Source organism: Sorghum bicolor, chromosome 3 (genome assembly GCF_000003195.3).
Source record: "Sorghum bicolor cultivar BTx623 chromosome 3, Sorghum_bicolor_NCBIv3, whole genome shotgun sequence".
NCBI lineage: Eukaryota > Viridiplantae > Streptophyta > Magnoliopsida > Poales > Poaceae > Sorghum > Sorghum bicolor.
In genome coordinates this window covers 64,238,123-64,254,977 of record NC_012872.2, presented here as the reverse complement: position 1 = coordinate 64,254,977, position 16,855 = coordinate 64,238,123, and the positions used below count along the sequence as shown (strand labels likewise).

Below are 16,855 nucleotides of genomic sequence, written 5' to 3'. Positions count from 1 at the left end.
TACAAAAAACACATGCGCGCACACACACAAGGAGAAGTGACAAAATCAGAGAAAGAGGTGGCACATCATCCCTATCCATTGTGAATTGTAAGTTACTCTATTTAGGTACATAACTTTTGTTATGCATATAGCAAAAACTACTTCCTCCATTCTAAAAACATAAGACACTTCAATGTGTAAAAAACAAAATGTCTTGTAATTTTGAATGAAGAAAGTATATATATCTAGGAAAGTCAGAATAACTTCCAATTGAAATGGAGAAAGCATATAGACTCGGTGTGCTTGGAAAGAGAAGAATACATTATTCAAATCACAGATTTTCGATTGAAGAAAAGCCAAAGGCTTTGGAAAAGCAAGCGCATGGCCAAGGCCCCTTGCACAGTGCATAAGCGAGAGCTAAACGTTTTTAGTCTCTCGTTTTTTTTGTATAGCTTTTTTATATGATGGATTCTTTTTTCTTACATATAATACATTCTCTATCCGTAAATAATTTTTTATAGTTGTCTTAGTTAACCATTTTGAATTTTGATCAAATTTATAAAAATAAATACCAAAATTTATGACACTAAATTAATATGATTGGACACTAAAATATATTTTTATAATGTGCTCAGTTGGTGTTTTATGCTCTTTGCAATAGTAGATCCGATCAAACATAAAAAGATTCGACTTAAAAGATAACTCTAAAAAACGATTTATTCATGACGACATGAGTAGGTACAATATCATGTGTTCGAAAAAAGAAATAATCTCATGCTATTTAGCTGAGAAGAAAGAAGTCTTCTTAGGGCGTTCGTTTTAAATAGCTAGCGAGAAGGATTATTTATACTATTTATGGAGAGAGATATTGCATGAAAATGAACTGGCTAGCGCCGAGCAAAGCCTTAGGCGTCTCAATGCATAGTTTCATGGTACAGTTACCAAAACTATAAACTAGGTAACTGAGCCATAGGAGTTTCATAGTGATGAAACTCCTCTCTCATCTGATGAAACTCTTTCATTTAATGACCCTGCAAAGTCAGCAATTTTGCTTATGTGGTACCTTATTTAATGTGCATGCCACTCTCGTGAAACATGCATTGAGACTAGCCTTAGCTTCGCACAGGTCCCCAAAAGATATGCATCTATCTCTCTCCTCTTTGCATGTTGTGCATGTTCTGCTTCACCTTTTTTATTTAATCTTGTTTGCATGCTGCTAGCAATTTGAAGCAGTCCATTGCGGATGTATAGTACCACACAATAGCAAGGAGTCACTGTTGCTCGCCCGTGAGAAAAATCGTGCCTCTTTGTTAATCCCAAGGAAAAAAAATCCATTCGAAGGTTCTCTCCGAAATCCGTCCCACTCTGGGCGTCTCCAGTCCCTAAAGATCTCCCTAAAAATAATAATCCTCCTCCCTTTTATACCAGTCACACACACACTCTCCCTCTCTGCATGCGTGTTCAAACAAAGAACCAATCCGTCCTCTCTGTACCAAATTATTTCTTGGCACCTCAGATCAGCATATTCCATCTCCGAACCCCCTGCTCCGTCCCCCCGCACGCTTTGACCCAGAAGAAACTCGATCCATCTCCGAGCACGAAGTCGAACACGCGATCCCATTCCCGTTCTCTCGTCCAATACAACCTCCAGTAAGCCCGCGGCGCCAAGCCTAGAAGCAGAGCACGGAACACAGGAGGCACTGCCGTCCACGCGCCGCCGCCGCCGGGGAAGAATGGGGCGGCACGGCGTGGACCAGATCGGCGCCGTGGCGGCGGCGTTCGCCTGGGTCGTCCTCCTTCCCCTGCTGCTCGTGGGCGTCGTGTGCCCGGGCGCCCAGGCCGGCCAGACAAGCGAGTACCGGCGCCAACTCGGCTCCGCCATCGACATGCCACTCGACGCCGATGTCTTCCGCCCTCCCCCGGGCCACAATGCGCCCGAGCAGGTAAACCACTCGATAGGAATAGGATGGCTTCGTGTTATGCTCATCACGACTGCTTCCTTGACTTCAGAGTATGCAATCGTTCCTTCATAGCATGTAAACTGTTCGCGTCCGGTAGCACACGGGTTTGTTGCTTCGTAGTGGTCGCTACGACGTGGCCGGAATCGTTTGAGTGAATTGCCATGTTCTGCAGAATCTTTGATGCTTCCAGGGAATATGTATTTTGTTTGTCAGCTTCTATTTGTTTATATTCTGCAGTTCTCGTTAATTCAGATCGTTTATATGTAGTATGATTGTCATTTTAAATCCGTACTAGTTACATGCTTCCCTTGTGAGTACTAGCTAAGCTGAGACAAGAAAGTTCTTTCCCAATAGTACATGTGAAGTTTATTACTGTTTGTTCCTTTGGAACTTCCCTCCGATTGGTCACACTACATCCTTGAATTCAAATATTTCCATCTGAAAATCTATGTCTTTTTCAAATATTTCCGATTAGTCACACTAGTGGACTTGCATGGTTTGCCCGCATATGCTCCTGTCAGCTATCCCACTGAAAAGTTGTTTGAAGTTAGTTTATGGGTCATTTTAGAATGTTTTCTAGAACACATAGACCACAACAGGTAGTCATTGTCCATTTTGTCATACTAATCTAACATCCTTTATCACTAAGAAAAAGATGATCCTGTGGTTTCCTTTATACTGAATGCTGAGCTCTGCATTTTAGAAAATCTGTACCCTTCTTATCTTCTAATTCCCTAGTTTTTCTCTTTAGATGACCATTTATCTGTTGTAGTATTTCGTTGGCCTGCGCTATGTTCTTAGCACGTTTTGATCGAACCTAGTCATGATTGCAATTTGCAAGTTACAGATTTATACTGCATCCATGAAAGTGTAGGATCTTTTCAGTGCTTCTTATATGTATTTTACGCTTTTCAGGCTACTTTTGCATCCTTAATCCCAGGCCACAAATTAAACGTTAAGAGCTCAGTGCTCTTGAATTAGAAATACTGGTTCCGTACCACCTTTTTGTAATTTGTTTTGCTTTAGTCGTTCTTAAAGTTACCAATAACTTCTAGAGTAGTCTTCCATCATATATATATTTATATTCGAGTTTGACCGTTACTTATAGGCTGTGGGACACCTTTTGTGGACTTCGGCCCTGTTTACTTTTGTCCTAACCTTTTTTGTTCTTGATTCATCTTACTCCATACAATTAAATATTACAATGCCTTTTGCACAAGGCTGACGTCCATTCCTTTTTTTTTTCCTATGCTGTTTGCTCACATATAGTCAGTGGGGTATCTCCACTCTGATGATGATTGATTTTTTGCTGTCAAAGGTTCACATCACACAAGGCAATCATGATGGCACAGCCATGATAATCTCATGGGTGACAACAAGTGAGCCTGGCTCGAGTACTGTGATCTACGGGACTTCAGAGGACAACCTCAACTATACTGCAAATGGGAAGCACACTCAGTATACTTTCTACAACTACACCTCAGGATACATTCATCATTGCACAATCAAAAAGTTGGAGGTCACCATCTCATCAGACTTTTGGTCATAAGTTTGTTTGTTTTTTCCTCATATAGAGTCTCACTTGGATACCCATTTTTGTTTCAGTTTGACACAAAGTATTACTATGCTGTTGGGATTGGACAAACGGTGAGGAAGTTTTGGTTTATGACCCCTCCAGAAAGTGGCCCAGATGTTCCATATACATTTGGTCTCATAGGTGCTTCCCAATATGATGAGGCTAGCTATGACTTTATTGCTCATCGCTGAAATCTAGGATCGATTATATTACTGAAATTAACAATTCTGTTCAGGTGATCTTGGTCAGAGCTTCGATTCCAATGTTACGCTCACTCATTATGAGTCCAATGCGAAAGCACAGGCAGTGCTTTTTGTTGGGGATTTGTCATATGCAGATAACTACCCATACCATGATAATGTGAGGTGGGATACATGGGCAAGATTTGTAGAGAGGAATGTCGCATACCAGCCTTGGATCTGGACTGCTGGAAATCATGAGATAGATTTCGCTCCTGAACTTGTATGTAGTATTATCCTCCACATTATTTCATATGCTATATGTTTCAATGGGTGTGTTGGCAGTTCAAAAAGTAGATATTTCACTAGAGCCATGTTATCTTGAAATCTTCATTCAGTTGCATACATTTGCAGGGTGAAACAAAGCCATTCAAGCCATTCAGCCAAAGATATCCCACACCCTACAAGGCTTCTGGTAGCACGGCACCTTACTGGTATTCCATCAAAAGGGCCTCTGCCTACATTATTGTCTTGGCATCATACTCAGCATACGGTATGTGTATGTTGGAGTGATGCTGTGTTTTAGTCATTTTATTGCAAGTATGCACTATGCCAGTGAGTATTCAGTATGAAGATAATTCGGTCACATGCTTCATTTAGTAAAAATAATACTCTGTCAATATGCACATATGTTTGCTGGTTGCTACTAGCTACAATGAATTAAGGTGATTGATCTATAAATGTTACTGTTCATTCTCCAGGAAAATACACTCCTCAGTACAAGTGGCTTGAAGCTGAATTTCCCAAGGTCAACAGGAGTGAAACACCATGGTTGATTGTCCTCATGCATGCTCCATGGTACAATAGCTATAACTATCACTACATGGAAGGTGAAACCATGAGGGTGATGTATGAGCCATGGTTCGTCAAGTACAAAGTTGACGTGGTGTTTGCAGGACACGTCCACGCCTACGAACGTACAGTAAGCAGCTCTGTACTATATCTGTTATCAACTTCTGAACCTTGTGTATATCTTTGTCTCCGCTGCAGTGAAAGCTTTTCAGTTCAATTCGCTAGGCGTCAACACTCTGGTTAGATTGTTAGAACAATATCATAATCCTGAGTTCTTTAACGCAGATTAATATTCCCTGATTGCAGCACAGGATATCAAATGTGGCATACAACGTTGTGAATGGCCTGTGCACTCCAATCTCTGATCAATCGGCCCCAGTCTACATCACCATCGGCGATGGAGGGAATCAGGAAGGACTGGCTACCAAGTAAGATAACACACTACTGCATTTCCAGTTCCTGAGCTTGGCGAAGATGCCTGTTCATATTTCCCTCATTTCCTGACCAAACAATGCGTTGGTTCTGCTCGGGAAAAAAAAATTCGAGCAGCATGTCGCAGCCGCAGCCGAGGTACTCGGCCTTCAGGGAGGCGAGCTTCGGGCACGCCATCCTGGACATCAAGAACCGGACGCACGCGTACTACACGTGGCACCGCAACCAGGACGGGAGCTCGGTGGCCGCCGACTCCATGTGGTTCACCAACCGGTACTGGGAGCCCACGGACGATTCGGCCGACGATTTCCAGTGAGGACTGAGGACGAGAGCTGCAGCTGGTTATTCGTCTGCGGTTCCTCACGACCAATAAGCATTGCCCCGGATACACGAAGCCTCCGAAGCTCCGATGATCGTGCTCTCTTGAAGGGAAGAAAACGTTAAACGTGTCAAGAGTAAAACGGAGTGGCTCTACTCTGATTGTGTACAGAAGTTCACGTGCACAGCTACGTTCCCTATCGCAATGGTGAACCGTGAAGACACTGTTGGACTGTGGACGTGGTCTGCAAATTGCTAAGAAGCGTGTACGGTGTGGTGTACTCGCCTAGGTGCTGATCAGTGATCAATAATACCCTGCTTTCGCGGCATTGCAAATTGCAGCGTTGATCTGAGGGAACTCTGGCCGTGATCTCTTTGTTCAAGCGCCTCGACTAGCTGGCTAGCATTTCTGTAAAAAAAAAAAAACTAGATGACTGGCACTTGTTCCTGTTGCGGTTTTGTGTCTTAGGAACTAAAATCCAAAATAGACTAGAGATAGAATAGGAACGGAGGACCTGGAGATACGGACTGGAAAGTTTTTCCATCCAATTCTTGCCCGTGTTCTTCACTTCTAGGTTCTAGCTCAAAGATCACGAAATCTTTTAAATGTCTCCAATTAATTAATTAACAGAGTAAAATCTGATTCACCCCTTTCAACTAGTTGCTGAATTTGAAAGACATACTCGAACTTCAATACCGGACAATATACACCATATAATTCTTTGAACCATATAAATACAGCACTTGAACATTTCAAAGTGGTTTCTTGAGTGTTTTTTTGGACATTGTAGTTGGGCTTGCCTATCATTTATCCCTCTTTCTCTTATATATAAAAACATAACTTTTTTCACGTGAAGTCGTTTGCTTTATATCAAAAGATGTAGAGCTCGACACAATCTACAGTTTTATAGTTAATACATTCTAGAGGCTTAAATATTCCTTCTAAGTTATCGTATTTTTAAAATTCATATTTTTATTTTTTTTTCAAATGACCTTGGATATTGACATGGTCTATACTAAAGATATAGTTACCAATAAGATCTACAATTTTGTAGTTGACTTTTTTATGTAAGATCGTTTAGAAGCCTAAGTATTCATTCTAAGTTCTCTAATTTTTAAATTCATTTTTCGATGACTCCTAAAGTTGATGTGGTCTACACCAAAGTTATAGCTCTCAACATGATCTAACCTTGTAGCTAACAACTTTTTTTGTTTGACTTTATTTATAGGCTCATTTTTTTGTGGTTTTAAAAAAATCAAAGAAATTGAATTCAAAATATGAGAATTTTTAAAAATATTTGGGCATCTAAACAACCCTAGATAAATATCATCAATTACAAAGTTGCAGAACGTTTTGGAGAGCTACAATTTTGATGTAGACCACGTTAACATTTTAGGTCGTTTGAATTGTCTTTAAAAAAGTTGAATTTTAAAATTAGAGAACTTAAAACAAATATTTAAGTCTCAAAATGATATTAGTTTAAAAAACTTTAAAATATAAAATTAAATGAAAAATCTTATTTGGAGATAATAATATTATATTAGTCGTTGCAATAAAACTATAAATGTTACTAATATTTTTTATTTTTTTAATAAATCTTGCAATATGCAAAGTTCAGACACTACTGTACAGGCAAACTCCGTCGTGCGCACGGACACGAAACAAACCACTTCTTGCCAGCACACGCCCGTACGACCCGCCCGAAGTGCCCGAGTCCCCGAGATCCACCGCCCGGCCTCGTTGCTGATCTCTCTCCCCGGCGCGCGCGCGAACGACCGGCCACGCGGCCGGGAGATGGAGGAGATGGCTCCCGCCGACTCGGCCACGGCCTCCTCCTCCTCCTCCTCCCCGGAGTGCTCCGCCGCCCCTTCCATGCCGACGGACCCTGACTTCCTCAGCTGCGTCCTACAGCCACCGACCTCCTCCTCGTCCCGCCCCGACGCCGACTACGCTGCCCTCCGCCGCCTCCTTCTCCGCCGCAAGCCCCCCTCCGCCCTTCAGCACCGAATGGTACGTAGGCGTACCCCCCGCTTCTTAGATCCCCCTCGTTCGTGTCGCATTTAGCTTTGGGGAATGGATGAATTCGACTCATTGGTGATCGCGGGAGGCGTTCCTCCGTGCAGGAGTGGCGGTGCAACGGCAAGGGCTATGTCGCCTACCGCAACTTTCTCCTCCGGCGCATCGACGGTGGCAGCGCCCAGAGTACACCCAGCAACAGGTTGGTGAGCCTTAGATCCTTTTTCGTCTGTGGCTGCCTGCAGCCAGCAAAATGAGACCAATGTTGCTGTGCTCGCGTGGCTTGCTCTAATTGTGGTGTTAGTTTGTTGGCCATGCTAGTTCATTTGCAGTATATGCTCTCAACCTTAATCTTTTGAATACATAGTGTGACCGAAAAGTTAAGGTGAAATGTAACCATGATAGTTATCATAACATCTGTAATTGATCAGTGGAAGGTGGGCTCCCTCTCCGGTACATGCTACACTCTCCGAGGCAGACAGCTGGAGTTATTTGCGGGTATCTTTCTTTCAAGTTTCATATATTTTAGATCGTGTGAAGAGGCTTTTGTGGATAATTTTACACAAGTGACTGATGCAAAACTTTCATGCTGCTTTAAACTTTTGTGTAACATGTTTGATGCAGGACTTGAGAAGTAACAGCGGTGTGTTAAGCCGCACCCTAAGTATTGGCTCAAAGCACAGTGATACTGAGAGGCATGTCAGATTTGCTGAGCCTGCATACTCATTTGTTGGAATGCATTGCATCTTTGACAACTGCAAGGCCTCAGGTTTTTTACTTATGAACTCGTGGTCATGCCATGCGTTTCTTCTCTTTCTGCAGTCAAGTGTTTTTGTCTGATTGTTTTGGTTAGTATACTAGTCTTCTCATTAATGACTTATTTAATTCTTGGCAGTTACGATATTGAAATTTGGCCGTGCAAGTTCGGACCTGCTTGCATATGGTGCGGCAGATGGCAGCTTGACAGTCTGCCAGGTTTCTGAGCCACCATCTGTTCTTCAGAAAATGATAGGGCATTCTAAAAATATCACAGGTTAGACTACACATAATTTTGCTAGTAAAGCTATCCTCTTGTATCTACCTCCATTTGCCACAATGAAAGTCAACAAAGAGTTGCTACATATTACCAAGATTTTCCCTCTTATTTCAGAAACACTAGTTCTGTGAAAGTTGGTTTCCAAGTATTAATACCTGCTATTCTGGTCCTGAGCATATAATATTTTTTCTTGAATGCTGAGCATATAAATTGGTTTACAGAAGTAATACATGTGCTAATTGAATGTGGGTTTTGCCATAACTAGAAAAAGTAAAAGATATGGAAATTTTTCTATAATTTTTTCTTGAACTGTGCAGGAGAGCTACGTGTCATTTCATTAATCATTAATAAGATAGAAATGGAAAGAGGCAAACACACACACACACACACAGTTAAATAAAAGGTTTAGTTGGATCAGGGCAAGTGACCTCGAGAGCAACTCTTGGAACGCTAAAGCACCAGCAGAACACCATAGGCTGCTCTCGTACACAATAGCCTGCAGGAGAACTTCTAATCTCGGCCTCGCTCCTTCAAAAACACAAGCATTGCAATGCTTCCAAAGTTCCCAAGCAACTAAGATAATTAGAGAATTAAGGCCTTCTCTCACTTCCTTAGGAACCCCTTTGCAGCACTGCACACCAGCTAGAAAATATAGTTGCATCCTGGCTTGGCGCAAGGTTGGCCATGCTGAGTTTATGAAGAATCATGGTCCAGACTTGCTGTGAGAAAACACAAGAGATAAGAACATGCTATATCATTTGTTTCACTGGCGTGGTCACAAGCGGACAGGCAACAGGCTGAGGAAGTCCGCACTCGATCGAAATACATTAGAAATGATCAATTCAAACTTCAGTTTCCTATCTATTCCTTCATTACTTATCTGTTATCTTGTGTCTCGTGATTTTCAAATTCTGACCACATTACAGATTTTGATTTTTCATCTAATAACCAGTACATAGCTTCATGCTCTCTGGATAAAACTGTACGAGTATGGGAAATCTCTAAAGGCACATGCATCAGGGTCGTCTATGGAATTTCTTCCCAGCTATGTATCTGTTTTCATCCTGTAAGTTCCATCTTAGCACAATTTACAATTTTACTTATTTCATTGGTGCTATCTCCCTATACCTCTGCTGCTAATATTTCTTTGTATGGGAATCAGTATGAGTTCTCTTATGGACTGCTTTGTTGCAGGTGAACAATAATTTGCTTTTAGTTGGCAATGCAAACAAGGAAATCAATGTAAACCTCTTCGCCTTTTGCTCCTGAAGTCCAAAATTTATATACTGTTATTCCCTGTCCAATATGTTGCTTGTTGCTTGTGCCTCTTATCTAATATCCGTGGGTCAATAACAGTGGAAAACAAAGTATCTGTCTTCTGCTATTTCTTTTCATATGGATGGTGTACTCTACTGTGTAATTGGTTAACAAAAATCATGTAAAACTGTGACCAGCACTTTTTTCCTTGCCGCTATTTGTTTTTCCCACCTTGTGATCCATTTATCTCTGTAAACTAGGCAATAAATTTTAGCACTGGGAGAGTAATCAGCAAACTTAACTTTGATGATGCGGTTACAGCTTTGGATATTGATCACACTGGGCAGTTTATTTTCGCTGGTGATGCACAGGTATCCAATAATTGAACTTGTTTAACTTGACATAATATATGCTGTTCATATTTTTGAAATGGTTCTTGAAATGCAGGGTTACATATACACTGTTAGTGTGAACTCACATACAGGGTCATTATCTAGAACTCACAAGAACAAAAGTAATAAGAGCAAATCTCCTATTACGACAATCCAGTATCGGACCTTCTCTCTGGTGGCGCGCTGTCCAGTACTTCTTTCTTGTGCTCAAGATGGAAACCTTTCTTTCTTCAGGTGTGTTACCTTAATGATAGTTTATTATATGGTAGATTTTACATAACCATTTATATTCTTGACATTTCAGCATCACGACAAATGCTAAGGGATACTTGACTCTCATATGCTCCCTAAAACTGGCGTCATGGCTGCAGACTATCCGTGCTTCTTTCTGTCCACTTCTTTCCCTTGAGAAAGGAGAGTTCATAGGTATGTGGGAGTTAGAACTTAAAACTGGTTCCAATGTTTGAAGCTGTTAATACCTAAAATTTAAAGCTATTGGTGATCATGGTGTCTTATTTCTGCAATTTTCCTGCAGCTGCATTAGTGTTGGCACTTTTTATTTGCACTAATTATCATATATGTTTTATTATTAACACTTGTAAAGTTCCATTGTAATTTACAGAAGTACCATGACAATCACACGTAAAACTTGATTTTGAGTTTTCTGAACAAATGTTAATCAATATATTTAAAATGTTGAATTGGATTTACCCAAAGAAAATGATGGATGTCTGTGAAAGATTGGTGTATCAGCTATCTTTTGTTACATTCTTTGCCTTCATGGTTTTTGGTTACACACAGCTAGATTTTTCCAAAGAAAAAAACATTGACATATTTTGTTCTGAACTTGAAGTTACTGGAAGTGAGGACGCAAATGTCTACTTCTATGATTTGGCACGCCCAAAGAACTCATGTGTGAATAAACTACAGGTATGTGATATCCTTGATATCCTTGCTCTGTTTGCCACATTTTAAACTCTTTTGTTCCACCATTAAGACACGTATGAGACCAATCATTTGTACTCCTGAAGGGACATGGTTCTCCAGTAATTGGAGTTGCCTGGAATCATGGGGAGAATTTTCTGGCCTCATCTGATTCAGATGGCACAGTTATTGTATGGAAGCGATCAAAAACTAATTAGAGCGATTCCACGCCATGAAGGATGTTTTTAAAGAACGAAGGATAGATGCTGTTTGATGATTCCTACAAAGGCATTTTTTTGTTGTACATTGCACCTCCATGGTATTGTTTGTAACATAACTACACAAGGCAAGGGCAAAGATCAACCGGCCTTGATTGTATTTATTGTAGCATAGGTCTCAATGTAGAGTGTAAAGCATTTGTGGCGGTATATCCTTTGTCATTTGTTTTAGGACTGTATCTTTGTATCATTCATGTTTTTTGTCCTCCAAACATATTATACTTGGTTAGGATTAACAGGTACAGTGCATTACATTATATATTTTCTCCCTTCATCCCAAATTGTAAGTCATTCCAAGAATCTTAGAAAGTCAAAACATTTTCAAGTTTGACCAAAATTATAGAGAGAAATACTAAGATTTGTAGCATAAAGTGAGTATACTATAAAAATATAATTAAGAAAGAATGATACTTAGTTAGTATCATAATAGTTATTATTTTATTATATAAATTTGGTCAAACTTGAGATACTTTGACTCTACAAGATTCTTAGAATGACTTATAATTTAGGAGGAAGGGAGTACTTTGCAATCCAAAACTCATGTGTCGGGTCGGAGTTATCTAGTTCTGTGGAATCAACAGAATTTTCATTTCGTTCCGAGAAAAATGAGCGTCAGGCCTGGTGGGTGAGGTACAGTGAGGAGCAGGGAAACAACGCCCATAGCACACGGCCTACCTCTACCGCGGTTCGAGCTCCGAAACCGTCACGCTGTTCTCGGAAACAGACTCGATCGCAGAACGACGCCCATAGCTCACTGATGAGGCGCCGCCGCTTATAGACCCGGAGCCGGAGCCGGAGCAGAACGCCGGTCTGGACGGCTTTTGCTGGATCGCCGACCGTTCGTCCAGCATCAGGACGACCTCCGACGCGTCTGGCCTGGACCTGGGATCCTTCTGCACGCACAGGAGCCCGATCTGCACGCAGGCGAGCGCCTCGGTCATGGCGTACTGCCCGCCCAGCGACGCGTCCACCATCTCCGCGACGGACCCGCCGCGCTTCCACTTCTCCCAGACCTGCAGCAGGAAGATATATATATACTTCTAGTGTGAGCACGTTACTTTGGCCATCGAGGAACGAAGCTTTGCCTTGGTCTGTTCTGTGACGTGCTGCCGGCAGCAGGTGCTCACGTACGTAGCTCAGCAGGTTCCTGTTGCTGCCGTCGTCTTCAGCCGAAGACGGGCTGCTGTTCCTTTGGCCGGTCACGATCTCGAGGACGATGACCCCGAAGCTGAACATGTCGGATTTGGTCGAGACGTGCCCGTAGTACGCGTACTCCGGGGACATGTACCCGCTGCGTGCGTGCATCAAGAGGTACACACGTGCTGAATTGTAGTAGCTATACTGGAGCTTCGTTAACGAAATGGAGGCCTGCTACGACTACGATAGGATACTCACAGGGTTCCTGCCGGTCGTTTGGTCACCTCTCTGGACTCGTCTCCCCAGAACGCTCTGGCGAGTCCGAAATCGGAGATCTTGGGAGTCATGTCGGAACCCAGCAGGACGTTGCTGGGCTTGAGGTCCCGGTGGATGATCCGCAGCCGGGACTCCTCGTGGAGGTACTGCAGGCCGCGCGCGATCCCGCTGATGATCGTGTATCTCTTGCTCCAGTCCAGAGCTTGCTGCTGCTGCTGCCGTCTCCCTGCATCACACAGAGAAGGAAGGACCCCAGTGGGATTCAGCTTCAGCTTCAACTTATGTGCAGAGCAATGCAGTGGAGAGTGCAGAGGACCGGCTACCGAAAAGGATGGTGTCCAGGCTCCGATTTGGCAGGTACTCGTACACGATCAGCTTCTCCGTTTCCTCCAGGCAAACCCCAAGAAGCTGGACGAGGTTCCTGTGTGTCAGCTTGGCGGCGAGAATCAGCTCGTTTTTTAGCTCGTGGAAGCCCTGCGAGGAGCCCTTGGAGAGCCTTTTTACTGCAACGGGTTGTCCATCCTGAAGCCTGCCCTGCGAACACACAAAGGTGCAAACTACTTGTCAGCCTTCGTCAGAGAACTGCTGAAGACCGTGCTTACGAACTCAAAGTTGGTTCAGACTGACTGACAGTGACAGTACCTTGAAAACTTGTCCAAAACCTCCCTCTCCCAGCTTGTTTTCCGCAGCGAAGTTACCGGTTGCCACCCTCAGCACCTGCAGGGTGAATTTCTCCGGGTGAACATAGGTTGTGCTGCCGTCGTCGTCCTTGGCACATCCCGTGGGTCTGGGCGGACGGCTCCTCTCTTTGACACCTCTTCTCCTTCGCCGCAAGTAGTAAACACCAGTCAACACGAACGCGAGGAGGAGTAGCGTTCCTAGTGGGACGACGACGGCAAGGATGATGATGGTGGTGTTTCGTCTCCCCGTTCCTGCATGTTTGCCGGCGATCAGGATCAGCATTAGGCCTTGTTTAGTTCACCGCAAAATTTAAAAAAAAAAATCAAAATTTTCCGTCACATCAAATCTTGTAGCATATGCACGGAGTATTAAATATAGACGAAAACAAACTAACTACACAGTTTGTCTATAATTTACAAGACAAATTTTTTAAACCTAGTTAGTCTAACAATAATTATCAAATAAAAATAAAAATACTATCGTATTAAAATCTAAAAACTTTTCACAACTACACGGCCTTGATGGGTGCAGGTGCTGCACAGTCGGACACGGTCAATGTCCAGTTGTCCACGGCTTGTTGCCGCGAACGCGACGCGGGGAGAGATACGCGACGCGCGTGAGTGACGGGGTCGTGGCGGTTTGACGGGTAATGGACAGAAAGTCAAGAGTCAACACGTCCAGAGTTCACACGTACACTCACCGCTTGTTTCCGCAGCGGGCGTCGGCGACGACGGCGCGGGGACCGGCGGCGGCGGCGGCGGCGGTTGAGCAGCAGCTGAAGGCGGCGGCGCGTCGAGCGCCAGGTCGTAGTAGGTGTACACCTGGATCCGCAGGTAGCAGTTGTAGGCCAGCACGACGCCTCCCTGATTCCCCTCGCAGCACGGCAGCCGCGGCACCGAGGTCTGCAGGCAATGGTCGCAGTCGGCGGCCGTGATGTCCCTCATGCACTGCACCATCCCGTACATGGTACCGTTGGGATCGTCGCTGGCGTACCGCGCCTCCCCGGTGGCGAAGAAGGACCGCCTCGCCGACGTCGTCCCTGCCTCGCCGCCGCCGCCACCCACGCGGCCCACCGCGCGCGCCACCAGGGTCCTCATCAGCGCGCCGTACGCCTGCAGGTAGGCGGCCGGGTGGGCTACCAGGCGCGTGTCGTACAGGACCATGCGGCGGTCGTCGTCGCGGGAGCTCGAGATGTTGGTGTCGGCGTAGTCGACGTAGACGACGTCCAGCCACACGGCGGCGCGGCGGCTGCCGGGGCAGCTCCCGCCGAGGGTGCGCACGGCGTCCTGCAGGTCCGCGAGGCACCGGGGAGGCTCCATGTCCCCACGGCAGAGGCCCCGGACGAAGGCGCGGTCGCGGCCGGCACCGAGGGAGAGGGACGCGAACCCCGTGGGCGCCACGGCGCGCGGGAGCGCGCCCAGGAGCGTGAGGAGGTTCGCGCGGAACGCCGCGTTGTTGCTGCTGCCGTTGGCCGGCGGCGATAGTGGTGAGGGGGAAGGGGAGGACGAAGGAGGAGGCGACGGCGCGGCGTCGCCGCAGTCCACCCATGCGGCGACCTGTGAGACGGCGGCGCCTGCGGTGAGGAGGACGAGGAGGCGGAGAAGAGATGGCATGGCCATGGTGGTTGATGAGCTGCAACGAGTACTGTGGGAGGTTTTACTTCATCTCAGCTTTGCTGGGGGAGATCATGAGCAGCTATTGTAGATCAGGTTGCTGCCTACAATTTTAATATAAAGTTTATCTTCATTTGAGTTCATATAAAAAAATTATGAGTTATTTTTTAATATAGAGTTTTTAGATTTGTCCTATTTTGACCTAAATGAGACTTAAAAACAAATTTAAGGACCGGGATGATACAAGTGAACAAGTTTAATGACCTATATGACAGATTTTTAAGTTTGGAACCAGGATGACACAACCGAACAAGTTTAGGTACCTAAATGATCGTTTTGCAAGTTTAAGAACCGGCATGACACATCCGAACAAGTTGAGAGACCGCTTATGGACTTTACTAAAAAATAAAAGATAAATTATTATATAACTTGACTCTTATAATTTGACTTATAGCCAAATACTTAGCTCTATTGTTGATCATGCTTGTCAGAGAATATTATTTCCAGGCCCGTATATTAGGCAGCGCAAGTGGCGCGACCACACCAGACCCTCAAAGATTAAGGGCCCCCCCTAATCAATATTTAGTCATTAAGTCTAGTTAGTTTAAGCTTAGTTAGCCTAAGTGTTAGTTGCTTATTTAGTTTTTGGAGACAACTCACAAGAATCCGTGTAAGTATTCACCCATCACTTATGGAGAGTTTTGATTGTTCCTATTACTATTAGTGAGCAGTATCAATCAATATAGATGGCCATGCAGCCCGAGGCACGACGGCCCGGCCCACGGCACGGCATTTTGGCCCGGCCCGAGCACGGCCCGGCACGGTAACTCGTGGGCCCGGGCCGGTGGTGCGGGCCGTGCTTGGGCCGACCTCTGAGCCCGCGGGCTGGCACGGCACGGCCCGAGTTTTAGGAGTTGGCATTATGTTACATGTTTTTTATGTCATTTCTATGATTTAAGACTGAGATTGTGAATCTGAGAAGTTGAGAGTTGTAAAAAATTGATTGTGGCATTATGTTGGTGAAGTGATCATTGACATTGTGTGGTTATTTTGTTTTTTTTACAAAACCGAGCTATGGGCCGCCGGGCTACGCGGGCCGGCACGGCACGAAGTCAGCCCGTGGGCCCGTGCTTGGACCGAAGGCCAGGCACGCGGGCCGCTGAGGCACGGCACGGCAGGCACGTGGGCCAAATCGGTACGGCACACTACAGCCCGTGCCCGGCCCGATGGCCATCTATATCAATTAAGGTGATATAAATATTGTAGCGAAGCTACGAATCATGACAATAAAAATGCACAGAATACATAAACGAGATCACCTTAGCTGACAAACCTTGAAGTACTTATTATAGTTCTTATTATTAAAAATTGTAACCATTAGATAATGAAACACAATTCAACTATTTTATTTGTCTAAATATAAAGGTCCTATTTTATATTCTGCTCCAGGGCCATAAAATTCTAGATACGGTTCTGATTATTTCAAGATTGAAACATCAAGGAACCAATAGTCGAGATAATCAGTGCCGTCCTCGCATATAGAAGCATGCGGATATACATTTTTCAAGTTCATCTTCACACGTTGGTTGGAAACCTGGCCTGCAGCACCGGGCCACCAGCCAGCAGCTTCATCCAAGCATCCGGACCAGGCGTATGCTTGGGAGAAAAGTTCGAGCAGGTATTGTCTTATTGAGGTATCCCAATTCCCAAACTACAAAGGCCTATACACTATAGTCACCTATGCTATCTGCACAGCTCTGACCGCTTTACGAGTTACTGCCTCCATTCCAAAATCGTAAGTCGTTTTAGCCTATCATAAATCACACTAATTTACATGAAAGTATATAAACATCTACACCAGCAAACAAATAACTTCATTAGATATACGCCATCCAATATTTTTTATACTTTATTTATTTAATATCGTGGGTTACAATAAATTTAGGT

The 16,855-nt window shown here is 44.3% G+C and overlaps 3 protein-coding genes across 5 annotated transcripts; 2 read left to right on the top strand and 1 right to left on the bottom strand.

Annotated features, from left to right (window-relative positions):
- Positions 1,417 to 5,749, top strand: LOC8079286 (purple acid phosphatase 2). The gene is made up of 8 exons (XM_002458541.2): positions 1,417 to 1,922; positions 3,259 to 3,459; positions 3,546 to 3,657; positions 3,752 to 3,978; positions 4,110 to 4,248; positions 4,457 to 4,677; positions 4,854 to 4,975; positions 5,097 to 5,749. Exons 1-8 carry the CDS (start codon positions 1,713 to 1,715, stop codon positions 5,293 to 5,295), a joined length of 1,431 nt encoding a protein of 476 aa, XP_002458586.1. The 5' UTR covers positions 1,417 to 1,712; the 3' UTR covers positions 5,296 to 5,749.
- LOC8054697 (WD repeat-containing protein 13) lies at positions 6,924 to 11,462 on the top strand. Its single transcript, XM_002458540.2, has 12 exons — positions 6,924 to 7,308; positions 7,422 to 7,516; positions 7,746 to 7,812; positions 7,939 to 8,083; positions 8,210 to 8,347; positions 9,277 to 9,416; positions 9,545 to 9,592; positions 9,868 to 9,978; positions 10,055 to 10,233; positions 10,304 to 10,425; positions 10,853 to 10,929; positions 11,031 to 11,462. The coding sequence occupies exons 1-12, from the start codon at positions 7,093 to 7,095 to the stop codon at positions 11,139 to 11,141; spliced, it is 1,449 nt and encodes a 482-aa protein (XP_002458585.2). The 5' UTR covers positions 6,924 to 7,092; the 3' UTR covers positions 11,142 to 11,462.
- Positions 11,758 to 14,998, bottom strand: LOC8079285 (putative cysteine-rich receptor-like protein kinase 35). 3 transcript variants are annotated; one of them, XM_021456641.1, is made up of 6 exons: positions 13,996 to 14,998; positions 13,257 to 13,546; positions 12,938 to 13,148; positions 12,597 to 12,840; positions 12,333 to 12,492; positions 11,758 to 12,214 (listed from the first exon to the last, which is right to left on the bottom strand). In XM_021456641.1, the coding sequence occupies exons 1-6, from the start codon at positions 14,912 to 14,914 to the stop codon at positions 11,879 to 11,881; spliced, it is 2,160 nt and encodes a 719-aa protein (XP_021312316.1). In that variant the 5' UTR covers positions 14,915 to 14,998; the 3' UTR covers positions 11,758 to 11,878. The 3 variants fall into 3 exon arrangements, with proteins under 3 accessions (XP_021312316.1, XP_021312315.1, XP_021312317.1); XM_021456642.1 differs by having other exon boundaries at positions 12,110 to 12,214; positions 12,938 to 13,143; XM_021456640.1 differs by having other exon boundaries at positions 11,758 to 12,492.

Bases quoted from the DNA above. Each gene is read 5' to 3' on its own strand.
- LOC8079286 (XM_002458541.2), top strand. From the start codon at position 1,713: ATGGGGCGGCACGGCGTGGACCAGATCGGCGCCGTGGCGGCGGCGTTC. The intron at 1,923-3,258 runs GTAAACCACTCG...TTGCTGTCAAAG, and splicing joins GCCACAATGCGCCCGAGCAG to GTTCACATCACACAAGGCAA. The intron at 4,678-4,853 runs GTAAGCAGCTCT...CCCTGATTGCAG, and splicing joins TCCACGCCTACGAACGTACA to CACAGGATATCAAATGTGGC.
- LOC8054697 (XM_002458540.2), top strand. From the start codon at position 7,093: ATGGAGGAGATGGCTCCCGCCGACTCGGCCACGGCCTCCTCCTCCTCC. The intron at 7,309-7,421 runs GTACGTAGGCGT...TCCTCCGTGCAG, and splicing joins CCGCCCTTCAGCACCGAATG to GAGTGGCGGTGCAACGGCAA. The intron at 9,979-10,054 runs GTATCCAATAAT...CTTGAAATGCAG, and splicing joins TTTTCGCTGGTGATGCACAG to GGTTACATATACACTGTTAG.
- LOC8079285 (XM_021456640.1), bottom strand. From the start codon at position 14,914: ATGGCCATGCCATCTCTTCTCCGCCTCCTCGTCCTCCTCACCGCAGGC. The intron at 13,149-13,256 runs GTACTGTCACTG...GTGTGTTCGCAG, and splicing joins GTTTTGGACAAGTTTTCAAG to GGCAGGCTTCAGGATGGACA. The intron at 12,493-12,596 runs GTGAGTATCCTA...GCACGCACGCAG, and splicing joins AAACGACCGGCAGGAACCCT to CGGGTACATGTCCCCGGAGT.